Source organism: Diaphorina citri, unplaced genomic scaffold (assembly GCF_000475195.1).
Source record: "Diaphorina citri unplaced genomic scaffold, Diaci psyllid genome assembly version 1.1 scaffold436, whole genome shotgun sequence".
Classification (NCBI taxonomy): Eukaryota; Metazoa; Arthropoda; class Insecta; order Hemiptera; family Psyllidae; genus Diaphorina; species Diaphorina citri.
In genome coordinates this window covers 178,631-206,468 of record NW_007377871.1, presented here as the reverse complement: position 1 = coordinate 206,468, position 27,838 = coordinate 178,631, and the positions used below count along the sequence as shown (strand labels likewise).

Below are 27,838 nucleotides of genomic sequence, written 5' to 3'. Positions count from 1 at the left end.
AATTAAAAAAAAAAAAAAAAAAAAAAAAAAAAACAATGAGTATCCTTTTGTTACTTTCAATTACATTCATAATTTACTCTATCAATAATATATCTGGAAATGAAAAAGATCAGATGGGTATTGCAACTAGTCAAAATCTCTGGTTTAAGATCTTTTTTCTCATCTTTTTTCACCCTCAAAGGTCTGTTAAATTAAATCCTTCATTTCTTTTCACAAAACGGGTTGGGGACAAAATTACATTTACACATAAAGAAACAAAACATTATAAGTTATAAGTTACTTAAGTCTAAGAGAGGGGGAGAGACAAGTTTCAAGTGTCAAGGGAACCCTAAGTTTCACGTCTCAAGGGGATCCTAAGTTTCGAGGCTTATGGGGACCGTAAACTTCAAGTCTTAAGGATACCCTAAAATTGAAGTTCTCAAGGAGACCTTATGGGGACCCTAAGTTCAAGTCTTAAGGATACCCTAAAATTGAAGTTCTCAAGGAGACCTTATGGGGACCCTAAGTTCAAGTCTTAAGGATACCCTAAAATTGAAGTTCTCAAGGAGACCTTATGGGGACCCTAAGTTCAAGTCTTAAGGATACCCTAAAATTGAAGTTCTCAAGGAGACCTTATGGGGACCCTAAGTTCAAGTCTTAAGGATACCCTAAAATTGAAGTTCTCAAGGAGACCTTATGGGGACCCTAAGTTCAAGTCTTAAGGATACCCTAAAATTGAAGTTCTCAAGGAGACCTTATGGGGACCCTAAGTTCAAGTCTTAAGGATACCCTAAAATTGAAGTTCTCAAGGAGACCTTATGGGGACCCTAAAGTTCAAGTCTTAAGGACACACTAAAGGGGGTTAAGTCTATCGGATAGATGAGATGAGGTCATGACTACAAGTTTCAAATCTTATGGGGACCCTAAGTTTCAAGTCTTAATGGGACCCTAAGTTTCAAGTCTCAAGGGGACCCTAAATTTTAAGTCTTAAGGACACACTAGAGGAGGCTCAAGTCTAAGGGATAGATGAGATGAGGTCATGACTGTAGGTTCCGCTTCTTAGGGGACCTTAAGTTTCAAGTAATGAGGACACCCTAAGTTTTAAGTCTTAAGAGGACCCTAAGTTTCAAGTCTTAAGGAGACCCCAAGTTTCAAGTCTTAAAGGGACACTAAGAGAACACTACAGAAGTCTTAGGTTCGAATCTTAAGGGGACCTTAAGTTTCAAGTCTCAGGGAACCCTAAGCTTAAAGTACCTAAGAGGAGCCCCAAGTTCAAGTCTTAAGGACACAAGGAAGCTTAAGTCTAAGGGATAAGATGAGCTATGGGTGGGAGTATCAGTATCTGCACACAGTGGAGGATGGTTGGATGTTTAGTAGGGACGACTCCTGCTGTCCCGATCTCGGCCACTGAAATCAAAACACACGGGGAAAATAAGGCGTAAGATGGAGGAAATTTAATAGACAGTATTTGCAACAAAAAACAGCTTCTCGTTAATTGACTTGAACCAAATTTGACGACAACTCATTCCTGCGCGTGTGCAGAAATGAGTTTTTGTCAAATATCGTTCAAGAGTTCAATTGACGGGAAGCTAATTTTCGTTGCAAAAGCTCTCTATTGAGACGGTCTCCTCTCTGTCACCACCCCGGGGTGGACCCCCTCCACCCCGGCCGAAACCACCCCCTCCCCTTCCCCCGCCAAAACCACCACGCCCACCACCACGACCCTGCGACCAGTTGTCTTTCTTGGTAGCGAGCTGCACCTTGATCACTGAACCGTTGAAGTCTTTGCCTGGGGAGAAAGAGATGAAATAAGATGTTAGTTGGTTGCCTTTGGATTTTACTTTCGAACATATTAAATTTAACTTATATTTTAAATAAAATTGTAGATTTGTCTGTACATTACTACACCGATTTTGATGGATTTTTTTTTCTTTCTTTTTGTGGTTGTTAAGAAGAGTACTGAGGATGACATAGGCTACTTAAATTTGTCACATTCCATCCTGATTGATAAAAGCTCGATAAAAGTTCTCAGTTGTCCTCACGAGGCTGAGCGAAACCCAAAACTCAAAGCACAGATCCACCGGGAATCGAACCCAGGAACTCCAATTTGTAAGATTTGGCCAGTTGGCAAGGCAAGTGTGAGATATTGTATTTTTTCAATAAACAAATAAATGTATTGCAAAAAAGGGATTTATTCCCGTAAATATGTGTAAAAAAATAATATAAAAAAAAAAAAAAAAAAAAAAAACAAAAGTTAAACCCATTCGGGCACGGAGGCTTGCTATACAGATATTGTGTGAGAACTTCACCATCAAAACCAGGTAATGGCAGAGCAGCAGATGTGCATCATTCAAATGTCACCGTAGCTTCTCCCTTGGATCGTCCAGTTCAAGACTTGTCAATGTACAACCAGGCCCCCCCCCCCCCCCCCCCGCCCCCCCCCGCGCCCCCCCCCCCCCCCCCGTAGATGGCAGAGTACCCCGTGGCATGTGCACCATCCGAAATCATGTCTATCGGTAGCTTCTCCCTTGGATCGTACAGCCGGGCCTTAAGGACTTGGTCAATGTACATACCGATCTTTAGGCTTCCATTGTCGCTTGTCCATCTGCAAACATGAAAAGTATCAAATATGTTATTGTTTTTTTTAAAATGTTGGAATTAAGGCCATTATACTGTTTATCCCAGATGGATGTATGGCAGCATCTGAATGAGTCATTCAACCCCCTAAAATGAAAGAAACCAATCCAGAATGCTGAGAATTCCTTGCATTGTTGCAATTAATGGTAAAGTCTATTATGATCTTTTTATAAACTCTCTCTTTTAAAAAGTATAGGTAAGAGCTTCACTCTATTTGTTTTATTGTTCATTATAACAAGACTAGGAATGACAAGTACTGGAAAAGACCTCAATGTGCTGAGAAGCACTGTGCAACCCTGTCAACTTCCCTCTTAAAGATTTCCTACCCCGTAGCAACCCTCTTGACAAGAAAAGTCTGGCAACGCTAGGCCTACTTTGTAAATGCTCCACTCCTTGCTGTTTGCGAGAAATATCCATCTGTATAACGTATAGGTAGGCCATTTCCCTAAAAAGTATTACACCTTCAACTATGGTCAAATGGGTTACTTACTACAACTTTAAATAGTGGCCCTTCGAAAAATAATTACTCCTTTTTTTTCTACTGAGACTTAATGGGCTAATTTTTAATCTGCCCATTATGAAAAATAATAATAAGAGATACAAATAAAAAAAGAAAAAAATACTGATTGGTTGTTTAGAAAGATTTCGTTCCTTAGATCTCAATGTACATCAGTTCTACTATCTACTATTAGAGATCAACACAGATATGTACTAACCGTACAATCTTCAGTTGTCCCTATCTAGAGGTGTCATCATTTGTACACTGTATCAAACACCCGAACCGCCGGGTTGCTGGCTAGAGTTCCGGATTCGAATTTTAGAAAGAAAGAAAAATCTTCAGTAGTATGGGGCAAACAGCTAGTAACCAAATAAAAATTCCAGACATTTTTTAAGCGATATTACTTGTAGGGCATGAGAGTTCCAAGTTTTTTCTTGGTACTTATTAAAATGTGCAAACTTTTTCGAGTTTTCGAAAAATCCTCTAATTTTGTTTTAAAAAAGGTAAAAATCCCAATGTACATCAGTTCTACTATCTACTATTAGAGATCAACACAGACATGTACAGAGTACACAGTTCAGTTGTCCCTATCTAGAGTTGTCGTCCTTTGTACACTTGGGGGGATAAATCAACTTATTTAGGTCGGCTAGTATTTTATGATGAGTTGAAAAAGTAGGTTAGAAAAAAAAAAACTAAATAAAACGTCCATTTTCAAGCCCGAATCCAGGATTTTACCAAGGAGGAGGGGGGGCAAGAATCCAAACCAAACAATGTCAGAGTGACCCACCCCCTCCGTTATCTGAGCGCACGGCAGTGCGCCAGACCAAGGGCCAAGATCCACTGGTTATTTCTGGTATGTGCCTATGGAATCTCCTTTAAATATGGCCGTGCCTCTTTATGATTTAGCCTGATAACCTTCTAATCTAAACCCCTCCACTAACCTTGATGATGCCAATGGCGCCGAAATGTTGCTGAATATCGTGCTCGTTAGTATCCGGATTCATACCGGATACGAAAATTGTATCCTCCTGTACGACAAAGTCCGAACCATCACGACCTCCGCCGCCGCTAGGTAGCGCTAGTGAGGAGAAAAGAAAAAAATCAGAGTTAGAGTTAGATATGTCATTTGCCTTGTGAAAAGTTAGGTCTAATTACATAAGGTACTGGATAAAAGTGTGTCTCTACATCAGTGCCTTCCACTTCATGAGGAACCACAGACATCGAACATCGAAAAATAAAACATCGATGTTCGATGTTTCCATCGAAAGAAAAACATCGATGTTGTTCCGATGTATCGATGTTTTCAAAACATCGATGTCGATGTCCCAACCCTAAGAAGAAGCAAGATTAATAAAGGAATTTTAACTGTGTTGAGCATAAAAAATGCTTGTCACAAATGTCGGTCCCTGCTTAATGCACTACGCTAAACTTTATGACTTGACTTGGACTTGAACCACCAATCTCCAGATCCGAACTCCACCGCGCTAACCACTACACCAGTGAGGTTGGTTGGAAGCAAAATAAATTAAGAGAAAGGTAGATAAGTTCATAGAGGGATGAATCACCGATTGTAAAAAGGGGGTTAGTCCAAAAACGTAATTTTCAGGAGACAAAAAATGCAAAATGTACACCCTTCCGGTCATTTTCGATTGAAAAAGCCTCTATATACTTTTTTGCCTGATTGAAGTGCTGAAAAAGTGCAAAAAGTAAGTTAGGTAGGTATGTTTTTTAGGTAACTTTTGTTAGTACACAAGTTTGAGCAAATTGGTTAGGGATGAGTGTTGAAATGTGCAAAGACGACTTTTGCGTGTTCTTAAAATACCCAACTTAAGTTAATTTTTGTTATTATTACTTTTAGGTTTAATTATTTAAAGTCACCAAAAATACCTACAGGTGATTTATTTTTTAAAAAAAATGTTATTTAAAAATAACTACATAGGTCTAATAGTATCACTTTTGAGAGAAAAAAAATACGAATATTAATTATTTCAAAAAATTTATACGAAAAGATACTTTTTTCGTAGGTACCTACCTATCTGGTTTGAGATAGTCAAGGTCAACCGGTCGGATAAGAACTGAGGACTCTGGCATGAGGATCGGGTAGGCCTACCACACTTTAACCACCGGATGATTGAACTAATGGTCAAAAAAAATTTTAAAAAAAAAAAAAAAAAAAAAAAAAAATACAAGAGGAAAACTACCTCACTTGAAATTTAGTTTTTAAATTGGTACACCCCGTTTTATTTTATTATTATTATTATTTTTATGGAACCTAACCCATTAATCATCCCTCCAGCTAAAGATGGGTATATCTTATCTCACAGGTCAAGCCAACCTGTTTTGACCTAGCTATGCCAGATTATAAATCAAAACCCAAACGACCCATTTGCTACTTTACTCGTTTTATTTATTTTTAGTAAACACGTACCACTTGAAATTTTCAGAGATTTTGACGTACCACCTTATATTTATATAATAATAATAATAATGAAAAATTACATTTGGTCATGTTTAGGAAAATGAAAATGTATGCTACAACTGTATGTAATGTATATATGTACATAGAATTTACTTAGATACAAAATGAAATTGTACATTAAAAAGTCAAAATCTCTGGTTTAAGATCTTTTTTCTCATCTTTTTTCACCCTCAAAGGTCTGTTAAATTAAATCCTTCATTTCTTTTCACAATACGGGTTGGGGACAAAATTACATTTACACATAAAGAAAGAAAACATTAGAAGTTACTTAAGTCTAAGAGAGGGGGAGAGACAAGTTTCAAGTGTCAAGGGAACCCTAAGTTTGCTAATTTTCGTTGCAAAAGCTCCCTATTGAGACGCTTCGAACTGCAAGACTAGAAAGAGGCTTGCCCAAAGCTAGTATCTGCCTCAAAAGCATGAGTTACTTTACATTAGTATAGTCCATTGAATTTCATCATACCAATTATGTAAATGTAATGTAATGTATGGATACAAAATGAAATTGTACATTAAAAACAATCTTACTTAAATTAGTACATTGAACAGTCATGTGGGATGCTGGTATGGCTAGCAAGGTGGAGATTGCAAGATCGAGACCCACTTATGACATTTTTTTAAATGATGTTTCTTGATTCGTTCAATTCAATAATAAAATAACGATTTTTTTAGTTTCTTATCTATTATTTTGATTAATTATAGTCTTAAACCCCCACCATTCAACATTTTTTATTGCTATTATTAATACATGACTGCGTACCACCTAAAATGTATCCACGTACCACTAGTGGTACGCGTACGACCCTAAGTTTCAAGTCTTAATGGGACCCTAAGTTTCAAGTCTCAAGGGGACCCTAAATTTTAAGTCTTAAGGACACACTAGAGGAGGCTCAAGTCTAAGGGATAGATGAGATGAGGTCATGACTGTAGGTTCCGCTTCTTAGGGGACCTTAAGTTTCAAGTAATGAGGACACCCTAAGTTTTAAGTCTTAAGAGGACCCTAAGTTTCAAGTCTTAAGGAGACCCCAAGTTTCAAGTCTTAAAGGGACACTAAGAGAACACTACAGAAGTCTTAGGTTCGAATCTTAAGGGGACCTTAAGTTTCAAGTCTCAGGGAACCCTAAGCTTAAAGTACCTAAGAGGAGCCCCAAGTTCAAGTCTGAAGGACACTTCGAACATATTAAATTTAACTTATATTTTAAATAAAATTGTAGATTTGTCTGTACATTACTACACCGATTTTGATGGATTTTTTTTTTCCTTTCTTTTTGTGGTTGTTAAGAAGAGTACTGAGGATGACATAGGCTAATTAAATTTGTCACATTCCATCCTGATTGATAAAAGTTCTCAGTTGTCCTCACGAGGCTGAGTGAAACCCAAAACTCAAAGCACAGATCCACCGGGAATCGAACTCAGGAACTCCAATTTGTAAGATTTGGCCAGTTGGCATGGCAAGTGTAAGATATTGTATTTTTTCAATAAACAAATAAATAAATGTATTGCAAAAAAGGGATTTATTCCCGTAAATATGTGTGTAAAAAAAAAAAAGTTTTCAAGAGTTATACCCATTCGGGCACGGAGCTTGCTATACAGATATTGGAAGAACTTACCATCAAACCAGGTAATGGCAGAGCCAGCAGCATGTGCATCATCAAATGTCACTGTAGCTTCTCCCTTGGATCGTCCGGTAGACTTGTCAATGTACAACCAGATCTTAGGTTTCATTGTCCTCTTGTCCATCTGCAAACATGAAAAGTATCAAATATGTTATTTTTTTTTACAAATGTTGGGACATTAACCATCCGTTGCACCTTTGACATGTTTGGCAACGTAGCCTACTTTTGTAATGACTCCTTGCTGCCATATCCATCTGGATAACGTATAGGTAGGCCATTTCCCTAAAAAGTATTACACCTTCAACTATGGTCAAATGGGTTACTTACTACAACTTTAAATAGTGGCCCTTCGAAAAATAATTGCTCCTTTTTTTCTACTGAGATCCATTTCCCTAAAAAGTATTACACCTTCAACTATGGTCAAATGGGTTACTTACTACAACTTTAAATAGTGGCCCTTCGAAAAATAATTACTCCTTTTTTTTCTACTGAGACTTAATGGGCTAAAAAAAAAAAAAAAAAAAAAAACAAACACTGAGTATCCTTTTGTTACTTTCAATTACATTCATAATTTACTCTATCAATAACATATCTGGAAATTAATAAAAAGATCATTAGGATATTTTCTAAAATCGCAACTAGTCAAAATCTCCTTATTTAAGAACTGTTCTCTCTTTTGTCCGATTTTCACCCTCAGGTCTGTTAAATTAAATCCTTCATTTCTTTTCACAATACGGGTTGGGGACAGAATTATATTTACACGTAAAGAAACAAAACATTATAAGTTACTTAAGTCGAAGAGAGGGGGAGAGACAAGTTTCAAGTGTCAAGGGAACCCTAAGTTCCAAGTCTCAAGGGGATCCTAAGTTTCGAGGCTTATGGGGACCGTAAGCTTCAAGTCTTAAGGGGACCCCAAGTTTAAGTCTTAAGGATACCCTAAAATTGAAGTTCTCAAGGAGACCTTATGGGGACCCTAAAGTTCAAGTCTTAAGGACACACTAAAGGGGGTTAAGTCTATCGGATAGATGAGATGAGGTCATGACTACAAGTTTCAAATCTTATGGGGACCCTAAGTCTACTGAGATTTAATGGGCTAATTTTTAATCTGCCCATTATGAAAAATAATAATAAGAGATACAAATAAAAAAAGAAAAAAATACTGATTGGTTGTTTAGAAAGATTTCGTTCCTTAGATCTCAATGTACATCAGTTCTACTATCTACTATTAGAGATCAACACGACCCTAAGTTTCAAGTCTTAATGGGACCCTAAGTTTCAAGTCTCAAGGGGACCCTAAATTTTAAGTCTTAAGGACACACTAGAGGAGTCTTGGGCCTAATGGATAGATGAGATGAGGCCATGACTATAGGTTCCGATTCTTAGGGGACCTTAAGTTTCAAGTAATGAGGGAGATCAACACAGATATGTACTAACCGTACAATCTTCAGTTGTCCCTATCTAGAGGTGTCATCATTTGTACACTGTATCAAACACCCGAGCCGCCGGGTTGCTAGCTAGGGTTCCGGGTTCCAAACTTAAGGTGGATTTTCACCAACGCGACCTCTGTCGCGCGACACGTTTCCACTATGCGATTTTAGTCGCGCGGCAAAAATCGCGTTGGTGAAAATCCACCTTTAGAAAGAAAGAAAAATCTTCAATCGAATCTTAAGGGGACCTTAAGTTTCAAGTCTCAGGGAACCCTAAGCTTAAAGTACCTAAGAGGAGCCCCAAGTTCAAGTCTTAAGGGCACACTAGAGGAAGCTTAAGTCTAAGGGATAAGATGAGCTATGGGTGGGAGGATCTGCACACAGTGGAGGATGGTTGGATGTTTAGTAGGGACGACTCCTGCTGTCCCGATCTCGGCCACTGAAATCAAAACGCACGGGGAAAATAAGGCATAAGATGGAGGAAATTTAATAGACAATATTTGCAACAAAAAACAGCTTCTCGTTAATTGACTTGAACCATATTTGACGAAAACTCATTCCTGCGCGTGCGCAGAAATGAGTTTTTGTCAAATATCGTTCAAGAGTTCAATTGACGGGAAGCTAATTTTCGGGGCAAACAGCTAGTAACCAAATAAAAATTCCAGACATTTTTTAAGCGATATTACTTGTAGGGCATGAGAGTTCCAAGTTTTTTCTTAGTACTTATTAAAATGTGCAAACTTTTTCGAGTTTTCGAAAAATCCTCTAATTTTGTTTAAAAAAAGGTAAAAATCCCAATGTACATCAGTTCTACTATCTACTATTAGAGATCAACACAGACATGTACAATCCGTACACACTTCAGTTGTCCCTATCTAGAGTTGTCATCCTTTGTACACTTGGGGGGATAAATCAACTTATTTAGGTCGGCCAGTATTTTATAAGAGTTGAAAAAGTAGGTCAGAAAAAAAAAAGCTGAATAAAACGTCAATTTTCAAGCCCGAATCCAGGATTTTACCAAGGAGGAGATAAGTAGCATCCACAATGTACCAAGTTACCAAACCATGATGACACCTGTTTACGTTCAAATACCAATAACCACACTATCAGTTGTCCTTATCTCACAGGCTAAATATTGACAGTACCAAAGTTTTTAATTCATTTAGAAATACCTTAAACCACTTTTATCGTTTCAAACGGTTTCAATTCATCACTTTCTTATGATTACCACTTTTGTCTTACCAATGGATCAATTAACCCATGTTGTAAGTTGTAGGTAGTACATATGCAATAAATTTCTTTGGTTAAAACCACAATATTCTGCTGTTTAGCAGAACCTAATTTAGCAAAGTAATAATTGTAAAATGTTAACTTACTCATAATCTCTTCCACCACCTCGGCTTGAGCCATTGCTGTAACCTCCTGAAAGAGGAAAACATCAAAGAACATTGAATAAATAGGTACCTCTAAGGCCAGCCATTCACGATCAGTTTTAACTGTCAGTTCAAGTATCTTCAGTTAAAAATATAAAATTTTTATAATCCTCAGTTTAGACCATCAGTTCAATCGAACTGTCAGTTCACCGCCATTCACGATCAGTTTTAACTGACAGTTCAACTGTCAGTTAAAACTGATCGTGAATGGCTGGCCTAAGAATGGGGGTTAGGGGTCTTTGAGTGAAATTTTGCTATTTATTTGATGAAAAAAATATAAAGAATAAAGAGTCTGTCTCTCATTTAAAGGGAGGTGTTTTCATACATGGGGACCTGAGGGTAAACACGATAGATTTCCCTAGAATTAGAACATGCTTTGGCAGCCAGAGTGTTGAAGTTGAAAATTCTCATTTCCTTGGCGGAACTAAAATTAGTTCTGAAAGGAAAATACACCTCTCCTGTTCACATTATCCTGTCTTCATACATGCTTTTGTTTGAGATTTGTTTGTATGTATAAGTCAAATGTTGTGACTAAATTTCAAGCCACTTTTATTGGGCCCACTTGTATTCTTAGATGACAATATTGTTTATTTCACCCCCTAATTTTCCAAAGACCAATTTTCCACACCTAAAAAAAAAAAGTGATGAACGTAGAATAAGAATTACGACTAAAACATATCTCACTTAATAATATACATGAGTTATATGACTAATATGACCAACGTACACAGATAAACACGTTTGTAAAACCAATGGATCACAGTTGAATTTTAAACACCGTTCAACACTGAACTAAACCTTTGTTGAAGAACATCGATACTCTTATTAACCATAAAAAGGTAGCCCAAAAGAGGATTTTTTTTTGAGAACTTTTTATGTCGCTTAGATCACCAAAACTTTCATGATGTAGTAAACAGCTTAATCGATAAAACCTTAGCTTGAAAGTATTTGATGTACACAGGAGTAACTTTCAAGATCCTTTGTACTTAGGATACGCGCATTTATACCTTTTTAAATTCCATTACGTCATTGTATTTGAATACACATACCGCAGCATTAATGGATTTAAAGTAAGAGGGTAATAACCAAAGAACCTTCGTAGTACAGAGGCATACTCGTAATAAGTAAACGCAAGTTTGTACACCAATGACACACTCTACGACATATCTAAGAAATGAATCGAATATGCCGAAGCCTGGAATGTTAAAGAACCCTTTGTAGAAAAGGCTCAAGCTTCCAGTGACGAAAATACGTGGTACCAAAGAACCTTTATAAAACACATGTCACAATTAAAATTTGACCCAAACGTGCGTGTTTGTAAACCTTTTTAGAACAGAATTCTTGTATTAATACAGGATCCAAGGTCTCGTAACAAGGTAACACCAAAAACCTTTGTAATCCAATCCAAATGTGATCCAGCTTCCAGTGACGAAAATACGTGGTACCAAAGAACCTTTATAAAACACATGTCACAATTAAAATTTGACCCAAACGTGCGTGTTTGTTAACCTTTTTAGAACAGAATTCTTGTATTGATACAGGATCCAAGGTCTCGTAACAAGGTAACACCAAAAACCTTTGTAATCTAATCCAAATGTGATCCAAACCATTGTAATCCAATCCAATACACACTCGTAGATAGTAAGTTTGTAAACCAATCAATAATATTATTTTTAGTTATTAGAACGTACACCAAGGAACACTTTTTAGGAATGTGATCCAAACCTTTGTAATCCAATCCAATACACACTCGTAGATAGTAAGTTTGTAAACCAATCAATAATATTATTTTTAGTTATAAGAACGTACACCAAGGAACACTTTTTACTACGTAACAATAGGTATAATACTCTAAAAACTTGAACCTTGAAAGGTTAAGGCAAATGCTATAGAACCTTTGTATTTGAATACGTATGTAATTTACACCTTTATAATCGCACACACCATGCCATTCGAGTAATACCAAAAACCAGATAACCTTTGCAGAAAAAATACCTTTATTTGTACCTTTTTACTTTCCTTATCATATGCAGGACTTTGGTCACAGTAAAAAGGTTATACCGAAAAACCTTTATAGTTTTTGATGACTGTAATAATACGCGTTTTATACCAAATAAATCTTCCTGGAACACAACTTTTGAATCGAACGCACAAACCAGTGTTCGATGTAAATTAACCAAAGTCCAAAACCGTCCATGATTGATTCAATTGGACTTTTTGTGGCTTAATCGCAGACAAAATATAACTTCTAAACCAAATGTTGAGGGTTGGATTACAAACGCAGATTCTGTGCTAAGTAGGCATTTAACATTTTTCATCAAGTAAGTACCTATAGACCTATACTTATTTGAATGATGTAAGAAATTCATTGAACCCAACACTCTGATATTTCTCAGATACAACAAGGTCGTCACAAAATGGACACACTTCCTACAATTATCGTTCCTATGTAGATTAAATTTTAATGTTGGGATGAGTTTCTCTAAAGGGCCTAAAGAGTATCTAAAACTAGACATAAGTATGACTATGTACATAAAAACTATAACGGTCCTTACCTTTTTACTTACCGCGCGCACCGTACCTAACTATTCAAACTACCAAGAGTAGCAAATGGACATTCATTTTAAACACCGTTCAACACTGAACTAAACCTTTGTTGAAGAACATCGATACTCTTATTAACCATAAAAAGGTAGCCCAAAAGAGGAATTTTTTTTGAGAACTTTTTATGTCGCTGAGATCACCAAAACTTTCATGAGGTAGTAAACAGCTTAATCGATAAAACCTTAGCTTGAAAGTATTTGATGTACACAGGAGCAACTTTCAAGATCCTTTGTACTTAGGATACGCGCATTTATACCTTTTTAAATGATATTACGTCATTGTATTTGAATACACATACCGCAGCATTAATGGATTTAAAGTAAGAGGGTAATAACCAAAGAACCTTCGTAGTACAGAGGCATACTCGTAATAAGTAAACGCAAGTTTGTACACCAATGACACACTCTACGACATATCTAAGAAATGAATCGAATATGCCGAAGCCTGGAATGTTAAAGAACCCTTTGTAGAAAAGGCTCAAGCTTCCAGTGACGAAAATACGTGGTACCAAAGAACCTTTATAAAACACATGTCACAATTAAAATTTGACCCAAACGTGCGTGTTTGTTAACCTTTTTAGAACAGAATTCTTGTATTGATACAGGATCCAAGGTCTCGTAACAAGGTAACACCAAAAACCTTTGTAATCTAATCCAAATGTGATCCAAACCATTGTAATCCAATCCAATACACACTCGTAGATAGTAAGTTTGTAAACCAATCAATAATATTATTTTTAGTTATTAGAACGTACACCAAGGAACACTTTTTAGGACGTAACAATAGGTATAATACTCTAAAAACTTGAACCTTGAAAGGTTAAGGCAAATGCTATAGAACCTTTGTATTTGAAGTATGTAATTTACACCTTTATAATCGCACACACCATGCCATTCGAGTAATACCAAAAACCAGATAACCTTTGCAGAAAAAATACCTTTATTTGTACCTTTTTACTTTCCTTATCATATGCAGGACTTTGGTCACAGTAAAAAGGTTATACCGAAAAACCTTTATAGTTTTTGATGACTGTAATAATACGCGTTTTATACCAAATAAATCTTCCTGGAACACAACTTTTGAATCGAACGCACAAACCAGTGTTCGATGTAAATTAACCAAAGTCCAAAACCGTCCATGATTGATTCAATTGGACTTTTTGTGGCTTAATCGCAGACAAAATATAACTTCTAAACCAAATGTTGAGGGTTGGATTACAAACGCAGATTCTGTGCTAAGTAGGCATTTAACATTTTTCATCAAGTAAGTACCTATAGACCTATACTTATTTGAATGATGTAAGAAATTCATTGAACCCAACACTCTGATATTTTTCAGATACAACAAGGTCGTCACAAAATGGACACACTTCCTACAAATTATATCGTTCCTATGTAGATTAAATTTTAATGTTGGGATGAGTTTCTCTAAAGGGCCTAAAAAGTATCTAAAACTAGACATAAGTATGACTATGTACATAAAAACTATAACGGTCCTTACCTTTTTACTTACCACGCGCACCGTACAAAACCTAACCGGAAGAAAATTATTTCTCTTAGTTTACTGTCCTAAAATGTCCTAGTCACATAAAAATAACTCTCATGAAGATGTGTGCTTTTGTGACAAAACACACTTCTTTGCATTTGCTTGTTGACCACAACCAACTCACAGTACGGTAGTGAACTCTTTCATGTACGCTGAATATCGTATTTTACACTGTACCATAAAACATTTTTACCCACATGACCAACGTTGATGCTCTTGCAGTTTTATTATCATCTCCAAGATTTTTCACTAGTAGGTACCTCTTATGTTACATAACAGAACCAGAAATCAGTTTTAGAACACATCAGTTAAAAATATGTTACCTAGGAAAAAATCTACCATTACCCACACTATTTTGAGGGAACCACAGTGAGTTTTTCACAATTGTAGGAGAAAAGAGGGAGAAAGAGAAGAGAAGAGAGGGAGGAAGAGCAAGAGGGAAAGAAAGTTAAGAAAAAGGAAGCCCATTGAAGAAGTCACTGAAATCCAATAGCTGTCAAATTTAAAACTTTTTTTTTAATATTGAAGAGATTGATAGATAAAAAAGTAAAATCTTAAAATAGGTAGGCATTCCAGTGAACTCATTCAATAAGTTGATCAATTATAAAAGCAGAATAAGCACATTATGATATTACAAAAAAGAAAAAAAAACGAGAGAAAAGGTCCTAACCGGAAGAAAATTATTTCTCTTAGTTTACTGTCCTAAAATGTCCTAGTCACATAAAAATAACTCTCATGAAGATGTGTGCTTTTGTGACAAAACACACTTCTTTGCATTTGCTTGTTGACCACAACCAACTCACAGTATGGTAGTGAACTCTTTCATGTACGCTGAATATCATATTTTACACTGTACCATAAAACATTATTTTTACCCACATGACCAACGTTGATGCTCTTGCAGTTTTATTATCATCTCCAAGATTTTTCACTAGTAGGTACCTCTTACGTTACATAACAGAACCAGAAATCAGTTTTAGAACACATCAGTTAAAAATATGTTACCTAGGAAATAATCTACCATTACCCACACTATTTTGAGGGAACCACAGTAAGTTTTTCACAATTGGATCTTGTGAATCAGATGTAAGTAGCATCCACAATGTACCAAGTTACCAAACCATGATGACACCTGTTTACGTTCAAATACCAATAACCACACTATCAGTTGTCCTAATCTTACAGGCTAAATATTGACAGTACCAAAGTTTTTAATTCATTTAGAAATACCTTAAACCACTTTTATCGTTTCAAACGGTTTCAATTCATCACTTTCTTATGATTGTCTTACCAATGGATCAATTAACCCATGTTGTAAGTTGTAGGTACATATGCAATAAATTTCTTTAGTTAAAAAAACCACAATATTCTGCTGTTATACCTAGGTACCTAATTTAGCAAAGTAATAATTGTAAAATGTTAACTTACTCATAATCTCTTCCACCACCTCGGCTTGAGCCATTGCTGTAACCTCCTGAAAGAAGAAAACATCAAAGAACATTGAATAAATAGGTACCTCTAAGAATGGGATGTGTAAAACATTTGGACATATAACAATAACTCTGTCTGTGAAACATGCAACTCTCAATATACAAATCTTTCTTTAGTAAATTTGTTAATTTAAATTAAATAAAGGTGTATTGCAAATATGTAGAAGTGGAAATATGAAAATAAAATTTTCAACAGCCATGCATTTATCAAAACACAAACCTGAGGTATTTAGAAAACCAAACTGAAAAAAATCCCACAGTCTGAGGGATATTGAGGGGCTCCTTCCTCTTTAGTGTGCTGCTCCGTTTTTATCAGATTACAATTACACGGAAATGAGAATCTTGTTTTTTGAAAAAATTCTGTCGTAGAAGGAATTTATTGCGTCATAAACCTGACGTGTGTTTTTATCAGATTACACGGAAATGAGAATCTTGTTTTTTGAAAAAATTCTGTCGTAGAAGAAAAAGTTTCTAGAATTAAATTCCAACTTCTGAATTTCCACACAGTTTGCCCTAAAATTTTACTCTCTTGTGCACTTTGAAGTTTTATTAGTGCTGAACAGTTTGCTTTGAAAGTACCTACAAAACTTTTACGTGTCAAAATCACCGTTCGCCATGGCTCAGGTTGGCGCAGCCTTCGAAGTTGTAAGCTCTGTCTTCAAGAACTTCAACAAAGCTTTCAGAACCAAAGTGTAAGTAACTAAAGTATCATTAAAGGGTACCTCTAAGAATGGGATGTGTAAAACATTTGGACATATAACAATAACTCTGTCTGTGAAACATGCAACTCTCAATTTACAAATCTTTCTTAATTTAAATTAAATAAAGGTGTATTACAAATATGTAGAAGTGGAAATATGAAAATAAAATTTTCAACAGCCATGCATTTATCAAAACATAAAAAGCACAAACCTGAGCTTCCACCTCCATATCCACCACTTTCTCCTCCGTACGAGGGAGGTGGTCCTCCATAGCCGCCACCTGCTGGAGGTGCACTGCGATTATAACTTGGTGGACCTTGAGGCTGACCATACTGAGTGTTTGACTCGTAAGGTGCGGGGGCTTGAGAATAACCTCCACCAGATGGGGGACCATACGAGGGTGGTGGTTGTCCGTAACCGCCACCACCTCCACCTTGCCCATAGCCTACATTTCCACCATAACCACCTTGGCTGGGTGGCGGGGCACCATAGTTACCATAATCTGTAACCAAACAGACAGCTTTTTAAAATACATTCTTTTTCCAGAGTTCTTTCAATTACTACTACCTAATTATTGAGAAGAGTTCATTCCCCGAGGAAATACCATCTCTGGTTTAAATTTATGAGATAATCACTACCCTTTGTGGCTACAGCTACATAAATTAAAATTTTTTCCCCCTTATGAATTAATTTGAATATGCCTGGCCCGGTGGGGGCTGTGGAAATGCCCAACTACCTTCTACAGAAAGAGACCGAAGCCAAGTAAATCAGGGAGTCCCTCATCGGGATAAGGGTGAAGGAGGTTTCCCTGATCCCAAGTTTGAAAAATGGAAAGATGAAAGCTAATTTCTGAAGAAAACACTACCAGCAGAGCACATTGAAGCTCCTGAGGGCTTCGACCTCGCAGGTGCGAATATCTTGGTTTACATACAGTAGGTTTTCAACGAAATGAATAGATGGTACTTACGACTAGCCATGGAAGATCAGTTGAACTCTCGTTGGAATAAGTATTTGGGTGTACTTTCGGCTGATTTTCCCGAATTTCCAGAAAACAAAACGGGAAAAGATGACAAACGAAAACAGTGGAATGGATGGATGTCGCCGAATGAATTTCGAACAAAATGGCGTCGGTTTGTTTACGCACTTGAAATTTTTGAGCGTTGCCGTCATGAGTACTTGCCGCTCTCTTGCCGGCTTCATGGGGGCTCGTTTCATGAAAAACAAGGCTTATTCTCGAGGTCGTTAAGAAAATGTCATTTTGAAAATTCAAGTTTTCATTTTAATTAGGTACCTAGTTCGTCTTGATTAATGAATATCTAATCTGATGATTAGCCCGTGCGAGATTCTTTGATGTAAAAGTCAGCCCGAGCGGGAATCGAACCCGCAACCTAGAGCTCATCAACAAAGTACTGCCCTCCAAGTGCGCTGGTAAAATATCTAAAATTTAATCAATACTAATACCTAACTATGATTGCGGGTTCGATTCCCGCCCGGAGCGAAGTTTATCATAAACGGATAAGGTTCGTCCTCAAATTGGCTGGCTTTCTCATATCTTGTCCTGTCTTCCTTCTCTTTTCGATTTCGGGACCGTAGCTCTTAAGGTGTATTCAAACATGGTCACCCGGCCATCGATCGACGAGGAAAATTTATGGGCGTGTCAGTCGACATCAATCAATGGCCGGTCGACCATGTGTGGACACATCTTTAGATAAGCTTAGTTATAAGCCGCGCTAAGAGTGGCGCGATAGATTTTTGGTACCATAGCGTAGTCTCTTTACCGTACAATTTATAGGTACCTACAGTAGGTAGGTACAGTACCTACATAATTATTATACCTAGGTACCTAGTACCTAGGTACTTCTAAAAAAATAAAATAACCAGCTGATTTTTAAAATGCGCCTTGAATTTGAAGATAAAAGTATGCAATAAGCTCGTCATGAAGTTGTTGCCGCTCTCTTGCCGGTGTGACGTCATGAATTTATTGCGTCATAAACCTGACGTGTGTTTTTATCAGATTACACGGAAATGAGAATCTTGTTTTTTGAAAAAATTCTGTCGTAGAACGTAGAAGAAGAAGAAAAAGTTTCTAGAATTAAATTCCAACTTCTGAATTTCCACACAGATTGCCCTAAAATTTTACTATCTTGTGCACTTTGAAGTTTCATTTGTGCTGAACAGTTTGCTTTGAAAGTACAAAACTTTTACGTGTCAAAATCATCGTTCGCCATGGCTCAGGTTGGCGCAGCCTTCGGAGTTGTAAGCTCTGTCTTCAAGAACTTCAACAAAGCTTTCAGAACCAAAGTGTAAGTAACTAAAGTATCATTGAAGATAATCCTGAGATATCTACTTTCCAAGTTCTCATCTATTTTCAGTAGATACGGAATCGTCAGCCCTTGAAATCTGGCTGAAGAGATGTGTGAAAATTGCTGGCTGCACAGGTCAGGAAAAATAAAGGCTGAAACAAATGCTGACTTCTGTGCAAGTGCAGATACTTGTAAACTGTCGAAAAAGGGTTCAATTTGACCTTAAATAAAATTATCATTGGGCTATGAAGCCCCAAGGTTGAAAGTCGTTTGTATAAAATGGGTGTAGGAGTTCTTTACATGACATAGTCATGTAGGATCTGCTCAGACTGTATGGTCAAGTCCAATCTATTACTATTGACTATGATCTAGATTTCCAATCTTTAATTCAGGAACTGCAACATGATGCAATAACATAAAAAACTTTGTTTCTCGTTCACAGTGATTCCTCCACAAAACAACATCTGCAAAATGTGTACGGTTGTCTCACATTGGGAATGTTGGCCGCAACAGCCGGAGCTTACCTTCAGCTCACACAGGCCATGTTCCAGAGTACACTCGTGATGCTCCTGTCATCTGTTGGAGCATTCGGATTCCTCATCTATGTTATGTCTACAAAGAATCAGATCAACAGCAATCGTAACAGAACTGGAGCTTTTATTGGATTCACATTATGCACAGGTCATTTTTTTTTTCTTTTTTTTTTACATGATATCCACACACAACAGGTACAGAGACTTCAAAGAACTCACATTAGGAGCTTCAAGATTAGTCAAAAACAAAATGTACAGACCATGATAGGCTAAAGATCACTTTTTTTAAAAAATCAGGGAACCCCAAAATGGATATTTCCACTAATTTCCCAATTTTGAAAATTTACAATATTGCAATACTTTCTCATTACTTTGGTAATAGAAAATAAAAAAGTATTGGGAATGTTGGCTGCAACAGCCGGAGCTTACCTTCAGCTCACACAGGCCATGTTCCAGAGTACACTCGTGATGCTCCTGTCATCTGTCGGAGCATTCGGATTCCTCATCTATGTTATGTCTACAAAGAATCAGATCAACAGCAATCGTAACAGAACTGGAGCTTTTATTGGATTCACATTATGCACAGGTGATTTTTTTTTCTTTTTTCTTACATGATATCCACACACAATAGGTACATAGACTTCAAAGAAATCACATTAGGAGCTTCAAGACTAGTCAAAAACAAATGTACAAACCATGATAGGCTAAAGATCACTTTTTTTTTTAATCAGGGGACCCCAAAATGGATATTTCCACTAATTTCCTAATTTTGAAAGTTTGGTAATAGAAAATAAAAAAGTAATACCGATGATACCAGTTTCTGCCTGTTCTAATGCTGATTACATCAGCTTTTTAGACAGGCAGGTTCTCTGAGGAGCTGACAGACCATTGGTCTTCCAGCTTACTTTTTCTTCCCATTCAACAATAAATTCCCAACCTCTTTTCCACAGGTATTGGACTCGGACCCCTACTTGAGATGGCCATTGTTGTCAACCCATCCATTGTAGTCACTGCGCAGTTTCTGCCTGTTCTAATGCTGATTACATCAGCTTTTTAGACAGGCAGGTTCTCTGAGGAGCTGACAGACCATTGGTCTTCCAGCTAACTTTTTCTTCCCCTTCAACAATAAATTCCTAACCTCTGTTCCACAGGTATTGGACTCGGACCCCTACTTGAGATGGCCATTGTCGTCAACCCATCCATTGTAGTCACTGCATTCATGTTGACCACTCTCCTGTTTGTGTCGTTCACTCTGGCTGCTATCTTTGCTCGGGAAGGCCAATGGATCTATATTGGTGGCAGTCTGATGACCATGCTTTCCACTCTGATCACTCTCTCCCTGGCTAATCTGTTCTTTGGATCCAAATTGTTGTTTGATGTAAGTGCTTGTTTTTCTTGTTATTTGTTTTACCAGCCTAGTAACCTTCTTATTTGTTTTACCAGCCTAGTCAGCTTCTTATTTGTTTTACCAGCCTAGTCACCTTCTTATTTGTTTTACCCGCCTAGTCAGCTTGGAAGGTAGCTCATCTGGCTTGTCAGTGCAAGGTCATAGGCATTCCCACCTCTGACAAACTTTATCCCTAATGCCGGCCACTCACTATCAGGTGGACCTGACAGGTGGACCTGACAGCAAGTGACTGGCCTAACAGACTTCTTACACAGTGTTCCTCATTTAAAGTAACATCTAGGAATCGAGCTGAATATTCATGTTTACATAGATGTAAAAAGCTCTGGAACATAGCCAGTGATGGGGGCATGGACATATTTTCAATGCCAGCTGGGCGCATAGTGGACCTGGCTTTATCAGGCTACTTTGATAATGATAATGATAATAATAATAATATAACTCTTTATTGTAACAAATAATGACAAAATTACAATAGGGCGTGATTATTGCCTAAGGCATTCTCTGCCATCAAACCCTTACAACTACCACTTAGTAGTGTCTTGAGAGTTACACAACAATACACATATACAAAAAAAAAAGAGGGAGGAGAAGGAAGAAGAAGAAGAAGAAAGAGAAGAAGAAGAAGAAGTAGGTAGGTACCATCATTATTATAATTGTAATTTAGTATTATTATTTTTTTAACTGTTTAACTGTTTAACTGACCGTAAGCATAAGCAAGGTTTAACTGACCGTAAGCATAAGCAAGGTTTAACTGACCGTAAGCATAAGTAAGGTTTAACTGTTTGATATTTTCAAAGATAAGTTATAATATTTTAATTTCTTTTGGTGATTTTTTAAAAAAATATTTCCTTTTTTTTAGATTTAAGGTGTATCTGGGTACCTATTTATTCTGTAGATGACAAACATGAGGAAATGAAGAAAAAAGCATTGTAGGAATAGACCTTAACCCCGGCTAGAATTAAATTTAGTTCTCAGTTGTGTGTTTTTTATTCTAGACCGTAAGCATAAGCAAGGTTTAACTGTTTGATTATATTTTCAAAGATTAGTTATAATATTTAAATTTCTTTTGGTAATTTAAAAAAAAAAAAAAATATTTCCTTTTTTTTTAGATTTAAGGTGTATCTGGGTACCTATTTATTCTGTAGAGCCCAAGAAGAAAAAGTCTGTGGACTTGAAATGTTACAAATTTAAAGATAAGGTTAAGGTTTTTTTTTCCATTAGGCGCTTTAAAAAGATGTGATTTGAAAATAAAATAATGATACACTGAATTTCTGAAAATAGAGAAGAGTCCTTTTTTAAGAGGACGAGATATTTGGAAAGATGTGAGTACGTAGGCATGTACATCAGTTCAAAATGAAGCAAAATACCTTTAAAATAGTTAATTTAAAATTACCCGGTGAACGTAGTAAAGAAAACAAAAAAATCTATTCTATACATATCACAAGTCCAATTTAGGTACAAAATGAACTTCCAATCTTTTTTCGAACCTAATTTAATTTTTACAATGTCATCATTCTAATTTTGTAGGTACCTACTGTGAAAAAAACACTGGCTCAATTCAATATCTGTCAAATTTGAAAGTTTTCGAATAAATATCCCCTTTTTTTTGGTTGGAAAATTCATCAATAAATTCTTCTTTCTTTATTTCTTTTTCTTTTCAGCACTTCTAACCATTTCGCTTGACTTTGGTTGGAAAATTCATCAATAAATTCTTCTTTCTTTATTTCTTTTTCTTTTCAGCACTTCTAACCATTTCGCTTGACTTTTTTTTTTTGTAACACATTAGCAAAACATTCAAGCTCTCAAGTTGTTGGCGTTAAATCGTCATCTTTATATTTTTTTATTCAGGAGAGGTACTTATACCCTCCACTCGGCAACAAGGTACCTGTCTCCTCACATTAACCATACGGCAACCCCAGCCCGAGAGGGTAGCATGCCTGCCTTGTAAGCGCTAGACCACGGGTTCAGTTTCCGCCTGGGGCGAGGTTTATCCTAAATAGATAAGGTTAGTTTTCAAGCTACTGGCAAAAGAATATATGCTTACCCTGGATAATTGAATAATTGTTTCAAATTCTATACTCCCCCCCCTCTTCTTTTTTTTCTTCTTCTTCTTCTCTTTCTTTCCTCTCTCTTTCTTCTCTACTATTCCCCTACTCTTCCCAGACCCACCCTCCTCTCTTTTCAACAAATTCCTCTTTATTCCTTCCTTTTTTTTCCATTTCCCCTTGTTTTCCCCCCTTTCTTTCCATCCTTTTATTTTGTATATAATTTCATGTTAACACTATATTCTGTACATCAAGGGTGGGGTGGTAGAGAATGCCTTAGGCATTAACCCCACCCTTGATCAAACTTTATTTTGTATTTATATTGTTACCATCTGTAAATAAAGTTTGATCCAATTGTATAATAATAATAATAATAGGCTGGCTAGATGACTCTCTAAATTGGTTGATTGCTTAGATGACTCTCTCTCTATACTCCATTTCAGGTGACTCTATACTTGGGCCTGGTGATCATGTGTGGTTTCATTCTGTACGACACGCAGCTGATTCTGGAGAAGGTAAAGCAAGGAGACAAGGATCATGTGTCACACTGTATCGATCTCTTCATCGATTTCATCGGAGTGTTCAGACGTGTTCTCATCATCCTTCACTCTAAAGTAAGTTAGTTTAAATATTGGAAAAGTTTTTGCTAATTTTATTGTAAAATTTACCCACGGAAAAAATGAGACCTTGTTTAGACTGCAGGATCGGAGTGTTCAGACGTGTTCTCATCATCCTTCACTCTAAAGTAAGTTAGTAAATATTGGAAAAGTTTTTGCTAATTTTATTGTAAAAAGCTGAATTCCGTCGCTTCGCTTTCGGAGTGTTCAGACGTGTTCTCATCATCCTTCACTCTAAAGTAAGTTAGTAAATATTGGAAAAGTTTTTGCTAATTTTATTGTAAAATTTACCCATGGAAAAAATAATTCCTTCGATAGGGCCTACGTTTCAGCTGTTAGGATTTGTCCATCAGACAAAACATACGATTAGACGTTGCGTATAAACGGGCCACAACTCTGGTTTACTTTTCAGCTTGTGAACGAATAAATCTTTGAAGCTTTTCAGCTTTCTAGGTGTTGTGGTTCTAGAGATAGAGCGATCAGTGTGTGAACTGTGAATGGATCTCGTTCTTATAATATAAGATTTACCCATGGAAAAAATGAGACCTTGTTTAGACTGCGGGAGTAAAGGGACTTTTCAATCTCATTCTGGCAGGATAAACCGGGTATATTCTATTAAGTGAACTGAGTAGAACGAAAACAACTCTAGTCTAGAGGTAAAGGCTCTTTCTTACTTGTCGTGAGTTTCATTCATTTTTTTTTTTTTTCAATGTCCTGTTAGCAACGTAATTTAAATAAGAGTGTTCCCACTACACATGACGCGATTTTTTTTCGAACGTCAAATGGGAACGGGCTTTTAAAGGAGCTTTACATCTGCGCGCTGCGTCATCTAAAGGCCGGTCTACATGCTACGTCTTATCGTTCGTAAAAACCTACAAAGACACGTATGTCTTGTGCACGGTTTACTTGGAGTGCAAATCCCTTCGATAGGGCCTACGTTTCAGCTGTTAGGATTTGTCCATCAGACAAAACATACGATTAGACGTTGCGTATAAACGGGCCTCAACTCTGGTTTACTTTTCAGCTTGTGAACGAATAAATCTTTGAAGCCAATGTAATAGCCAGCCTAGTTAGGTTGAAAGGTAGCGCGCCTGCCTTGTAAGCGATAGGTTGCGAGTTCAATTATCGCCCAAAGCGAACTTTTTCCTAAACGTATAATGTTCGTTCTCGGAACGGCTGACTTTCTCCTATCCTTTAGGTTGAAAGGTAGCGCGCCTGCCTTGTAAGCGATAGGTTGCGAGTTCAATTATCGCCCAGAGCGAACTTTTTCCTAAACGTATAAGGTTCGTTCTCGGAACGCCTGATTTTCTCCTATCCTATAATCTTCCTTCTCTCTTCCATTCCGGACGATAAGACCTTGGCAGCTACAGTTCTCTCTATCAAACCTCTTGAAAGTATTCATTGTTTTATAGAGCGAACTTTTTCCTAAACGTATAATGTTCGTTCTCGGAACGGCTGACTTTCTCCTATCCTATCTTCCTTCTCTCTTCCATTCCGGGCGATAAGACCTTGGCAGCTACAGTTCTCTCTATCAAACCTCTTGAAAGTATTCATTGTTTGATTTGTTTCTTTTGCTTTTATCTCGTTTTCCAGGAAGTCGAGGAGAAGAAGAAGAGCAACAAGTCTCAGGAATGAGATGCAGCAAGTTCTAAATCCTATCCAATACAATAAGTTCCCCCTCCCCCCCACAATCAATGTACTATTCTAATGAGAAAAATATTTATTAATTTTTTATAAGACAAACCTCGAGTGACTTCGTTTTTCGTTCTTTTGGGCAAAGTTAGTTTAATTTTTACAGACATCTGTTATCCTTAAATTGTCAAATAAAAATCAATTGAAAATAAATAAATAAAAATTGTCCATCTGTTAATGAACTGTCAAATGACATCAGTAGAAAATGCATTGAAAAAAATCAAACGCTCTTTTTTTTCTCTCTCATTTTTTTTTTTTTTTTTTCAATTTCAACAACAAACTTGAACTAACTTTGTCCATTTCCCCTAATAGGTTATCTCTATTATCAGATAAGTATGGTTAGTTTTGTGGGATATGGAATGTGAATTTGTGTCGGTAATGTCTATGAAGTATGGTGTGGTGCATTTTAGAGAACAAAGAAAAGGAGTGGTAGATTGGATATTTCTAAAGGTCTATTCCTAACAGAGAATTTGAATTGAATTTTATGTTGAATTGAATTGGAAAAGGACCGATTGCAATTTTGCAATACTTTCTCACCTCAAGTAATAGAAAGTAAAGAAGAAAATCAGATAGGTATGGTTAGTTTTGTGGGATATGGAATGTGAATTTGTGTCGGTAATGTCTATGAAGTATGGTGTGGTGCATTTTAGAGATCAAAGAAAAGGAGTGGTAGATTGGATATTTCTAAAGGTCTATTCCTAACAGAGAATTTGAATTGAATTTTTTGTTGAATTGAATTGGAAAAGGACCGATTGCAATTTTGCAATACTTTCTCACCACAAGTAATAGACAGTAAAGAAGAAAAAACAACATATGTTTTGGTTTTATGTACTTTAAGATGTTTGTTCGTATGTGTGGGTACAAACCTTGAAACTTTGGACTCACTTTTACTGTACCGAATAACTTGAAGATTGTTGAACGTGCGCATTTTAGATGACAAACATGAGGAAATGAAGAAAAAAGCATTGTAGGAATAGACCTTAACCCCGGCTAGAACTAAATTTAGTTCTCAGTTGTGTGTTCTTTATCCTAGACCGTAAGCATAAGTTGACAAACATGAGGAAATGAAGAAAAAAGCATTGTAGGAATAGACCTTAACCCCGGCTAGAATTAAATTTAGTTCTCAGTTGTGTGTTCTTTATCCTAGACCGTAAGCATAAGCATAAGCAAGGTTTAACTGTTTAACTGACCGTAAGCATAAGCAAGGTTTAACTGTTTAACTGACCGTAAGCATAAGCAAGGTTTAACTGTTTAACTGACCGTAAGCATAAGCAAGGTTTAACTGTTTAACTGACCGTTAGCATAAGCAAGGTTTAACTGTTTAACTGACCGTAAGCATAAGCAAGGTTTAACTGACCGTAAGCATAAGCAAGGTTTAACTGACCGTAAGCATAAGCAAGGTTTAACTGTTTAACTGACCGTAAGCATAAGTAAGGTCTAACTGTTTGATATTTTCAAAGATAAGTTATAATATTTCAATTTCTTTTGGTGATTTTTTAAAAAATATTTCCTTTTTTTTAGATTTAAGGTGTATGTGGGTACCTATTTATTCTGTAGAGCCCATGAAGAAAAAGTCTGTGGACTTGAAATGTTACAAATTTAAAGATAAGGTTAAGGTTTTAAAGATATTATGATTTAAAAATAAAATAATGATACATTGAATTTCTGAAAATAGAGAAGAGTCCTTTTTTAAGAGGACGAGATATTTGGAAAAATGTGAGTACGTATGTACTCACATTTTTCACAAAATGAAGCAAAATACCTTTAAAATAGTTAATTTAAAATTACCCTGTGAACGTAGTAAAGAAAACACAAAAATCTATTCCATACATATCACAAGTCCAATTTAGGTACAAAATGAACTTCCAATCTTTTTTCGAATATAATTTAATCCGGGCGGGAATCGAACCCGCGGCCTAGCGCTTACAAGGCAGACGCACTACCAACTAAGCTAACTAGGCTGGCTAGATGACTCTAAATTGATTGATTGCTTAGATGACTCTCTCTATACTCTCTTTGACAACATTTTGTTTTTTGTTTGTTTTTCCTATTTATTTACTCGTATAATAAGGCAGAAAAAGTACATCGTTAAAAAAAAAAAACTCGAAAAAACAAAAATACAACTAGGTAAATATTTCAACTAATTGGTTGTTTTCTATCTACTGTACAAGAGAGGAGCACTTTTTGGCTTTTCAATGAACATTTTTTACACATAGGTAATATTAACAACAAAAAAGGAGAGACAGAAGAGGGGGAAGAATAGAAATGGTAAGACAGTTTGGGTTTGGTAAGAGGGCATCACTTATCGAAATAGTCGAAATAGACAAATTAAGCAGTCCATTTCAAGAAATTGGAGTTCAAGATATTTTTTTTTGTAACACATTAGCAAAACATTCAAGCTCTCAAGTTGTTGGCGTTAAATCGTCATCTTTATATTTTTTTATTCAGGAGAGTTACTTATACCCTCCACTCGGCAACAAGGTACCCGTCTCCTCACATTAACTATACCCAGCCCGAGAGGGTAGCATGCCTGCCTTGTAAGCGCTAGATCAGGGGTTCTTTTTTTAAATAAGGTTTGACAGAGGGAACTGTAACTGCTATGGTCTTATCGTCCCGAAATCGAAGAGAGAAGATTCAGGAGAGTTACTTATACCCTCCACTCGGCAACAAGGTACCCGTCTCCTCACATTAACTATACCCAGCCCGAGAGGGTAGCATGCTTGCCTTGTAAGCGCTAGATCAGGGGTTCTTTCTTTTAATAAGGTTTGACAGAGGGAACTGTAACTGCTATGGTCTTATCGTCCCGAAATCGAAGAGAGAATAAAGACAGGAC

The 27,838-nt window shown here is 36.6% G+C and overlaps 2 protein-coding genes and 3 long non-coding RNA genes across 7 annotated transcripts; 2 read left to right on the top strand and 3 right to left on the bottom strand.

The window, feature by feature from the left end:
- Positions 1 to 45: 45 nt before the first annotated feature.
- On the bottom strand, positions 46 to 887 carry LOC113467241. The gene is made up of 2 exons (XR_003391393.1): positions 795 to 887; positions 46 to 733 (listed from the first exon to the last, which is right to left on the bottom strand). It is a non-coding gene; the product is annotated as an uncharacterized LOC113467241 (long non-coding RNA).
- Positions 888 to 1,282: 395 nt separating this feature from the next.
- Positions 1,283 to 17,517, bottom strand: LOC103508808 (heterogeneous nuclear ribonucleoprotein A2 homolog 1). The gene is given in 8 exon segments (XM_017443930.2): positions 1,283 to 1,386; positions 1,589 to 1,768; positions 2,289 to 2,395; positions 2,559 to 2,584; positions 4,057 to 4,193; positions 15,645 to 15,690; positions 16,619 to 16,909; positions 17,375 to 17,517. Coding segments are annotated over 7 exon segments (831 nt in total). The 5' UTR covers positions 16,850 to 16,909; positions 17,375 to 17,517.
- Positions 17,518 to 18,442: 925 nt separating this feature from the next.
- LOC103508817 (bax inhibitor 1) lies at positions 18,443 to 25,956 on the top strand. Of its 3 annotated transcripts, XR_003391390.1 has the most exons (7): positions 18,443 to 18,710; positions 19,153 to 19,209; positions 19,648 to 19,829; positions 20,395 to 20,621; positions 23,140 to 23,310; positions 24,907 to 25,338; positions 25,579 to 25,956. XR_003391390.1 is itself a non-coding variant. In XM_017443931.2 (5 exons), the coding sequence occupies exons 1-5, from the start codon at positions 18,634 to 18,636 to the stop codon at positions 24,946 to 24,948; spliced, it is 756 nt and encodes a 251-aa protein (XP_017299420.1). In that variant the 5' UTR covers positions 18,468 to 18,633; the 3' UTR covers positions 24,949 to 25,570. The 3 variants fall into 3 exon arrangements, 1 of the variants encoding a protein (XP_017299420.1); XR_003391389.1 differs by lacking the exon at positions 19,648 to 19,829 and having other exon boundaries at positions 18,444 to 18,710; positions 19,153 to 19,391; XM_017443931.2 differs by lacking the exons at positions 19,648 to 19,829; positions 25,579 to 25,956 and having other exon boundaries at positions 18,468 to 18,710; positions 19,153 to 19,391; positions 24,907 to 25,570.
- On the top strand, positions 21,407 to 22,204 carry LOC113467240. The gene is made up of 2 exons (XR_003391392.1): positions 21,407 to 21,517; positions 21,768 to 22,204. It is a non-coding gene; the product is annotated as an uncharacterized LOC113467240 (long non-coding RNA).
- On the bottom strand, positions 21,477 to 21,876 carry LOC113467239. Its single transcript, XR_003391391.1, has 2 exons — positions 21,782 to 21,876; positions 21,477 to 21,531 (listed from the first exon to the last, which is right to left on the bottom strand). It is a non-coding gene; the product is annotated as an uncharacterized LOC113467239 (long non-coding RNA).
- Positions 25,957 to 27,838: the final 1,882 nt, after the last annotated feature.

Excerpts from the sequence above, each read along its gene's own strand:
- LOC103508817 (XM_017443931.2), top strand. The coding sequence starts at position 18,634 with ATGGCTCAGGTTGGCGCAGCCTTCGGAGTTGTAAGCTCTGTCTTCAAG. Across the intron at positions 20,622-23,139 it reads GATCCAAATTGTTGTTTGAT|GTGACTCTATACTTGGGCCT; the intron begins GTAAGTGCTTGT and ends ACTCCATTTCAG. Across the intron at positions 23,311-24,906 it reads TCATCATCCTTCACTCTAAA|GAAGTCGAGGAGAAGAAGAA; the intron begins GTAAGTTAGTTT and ends CTCGTTTTCCAG.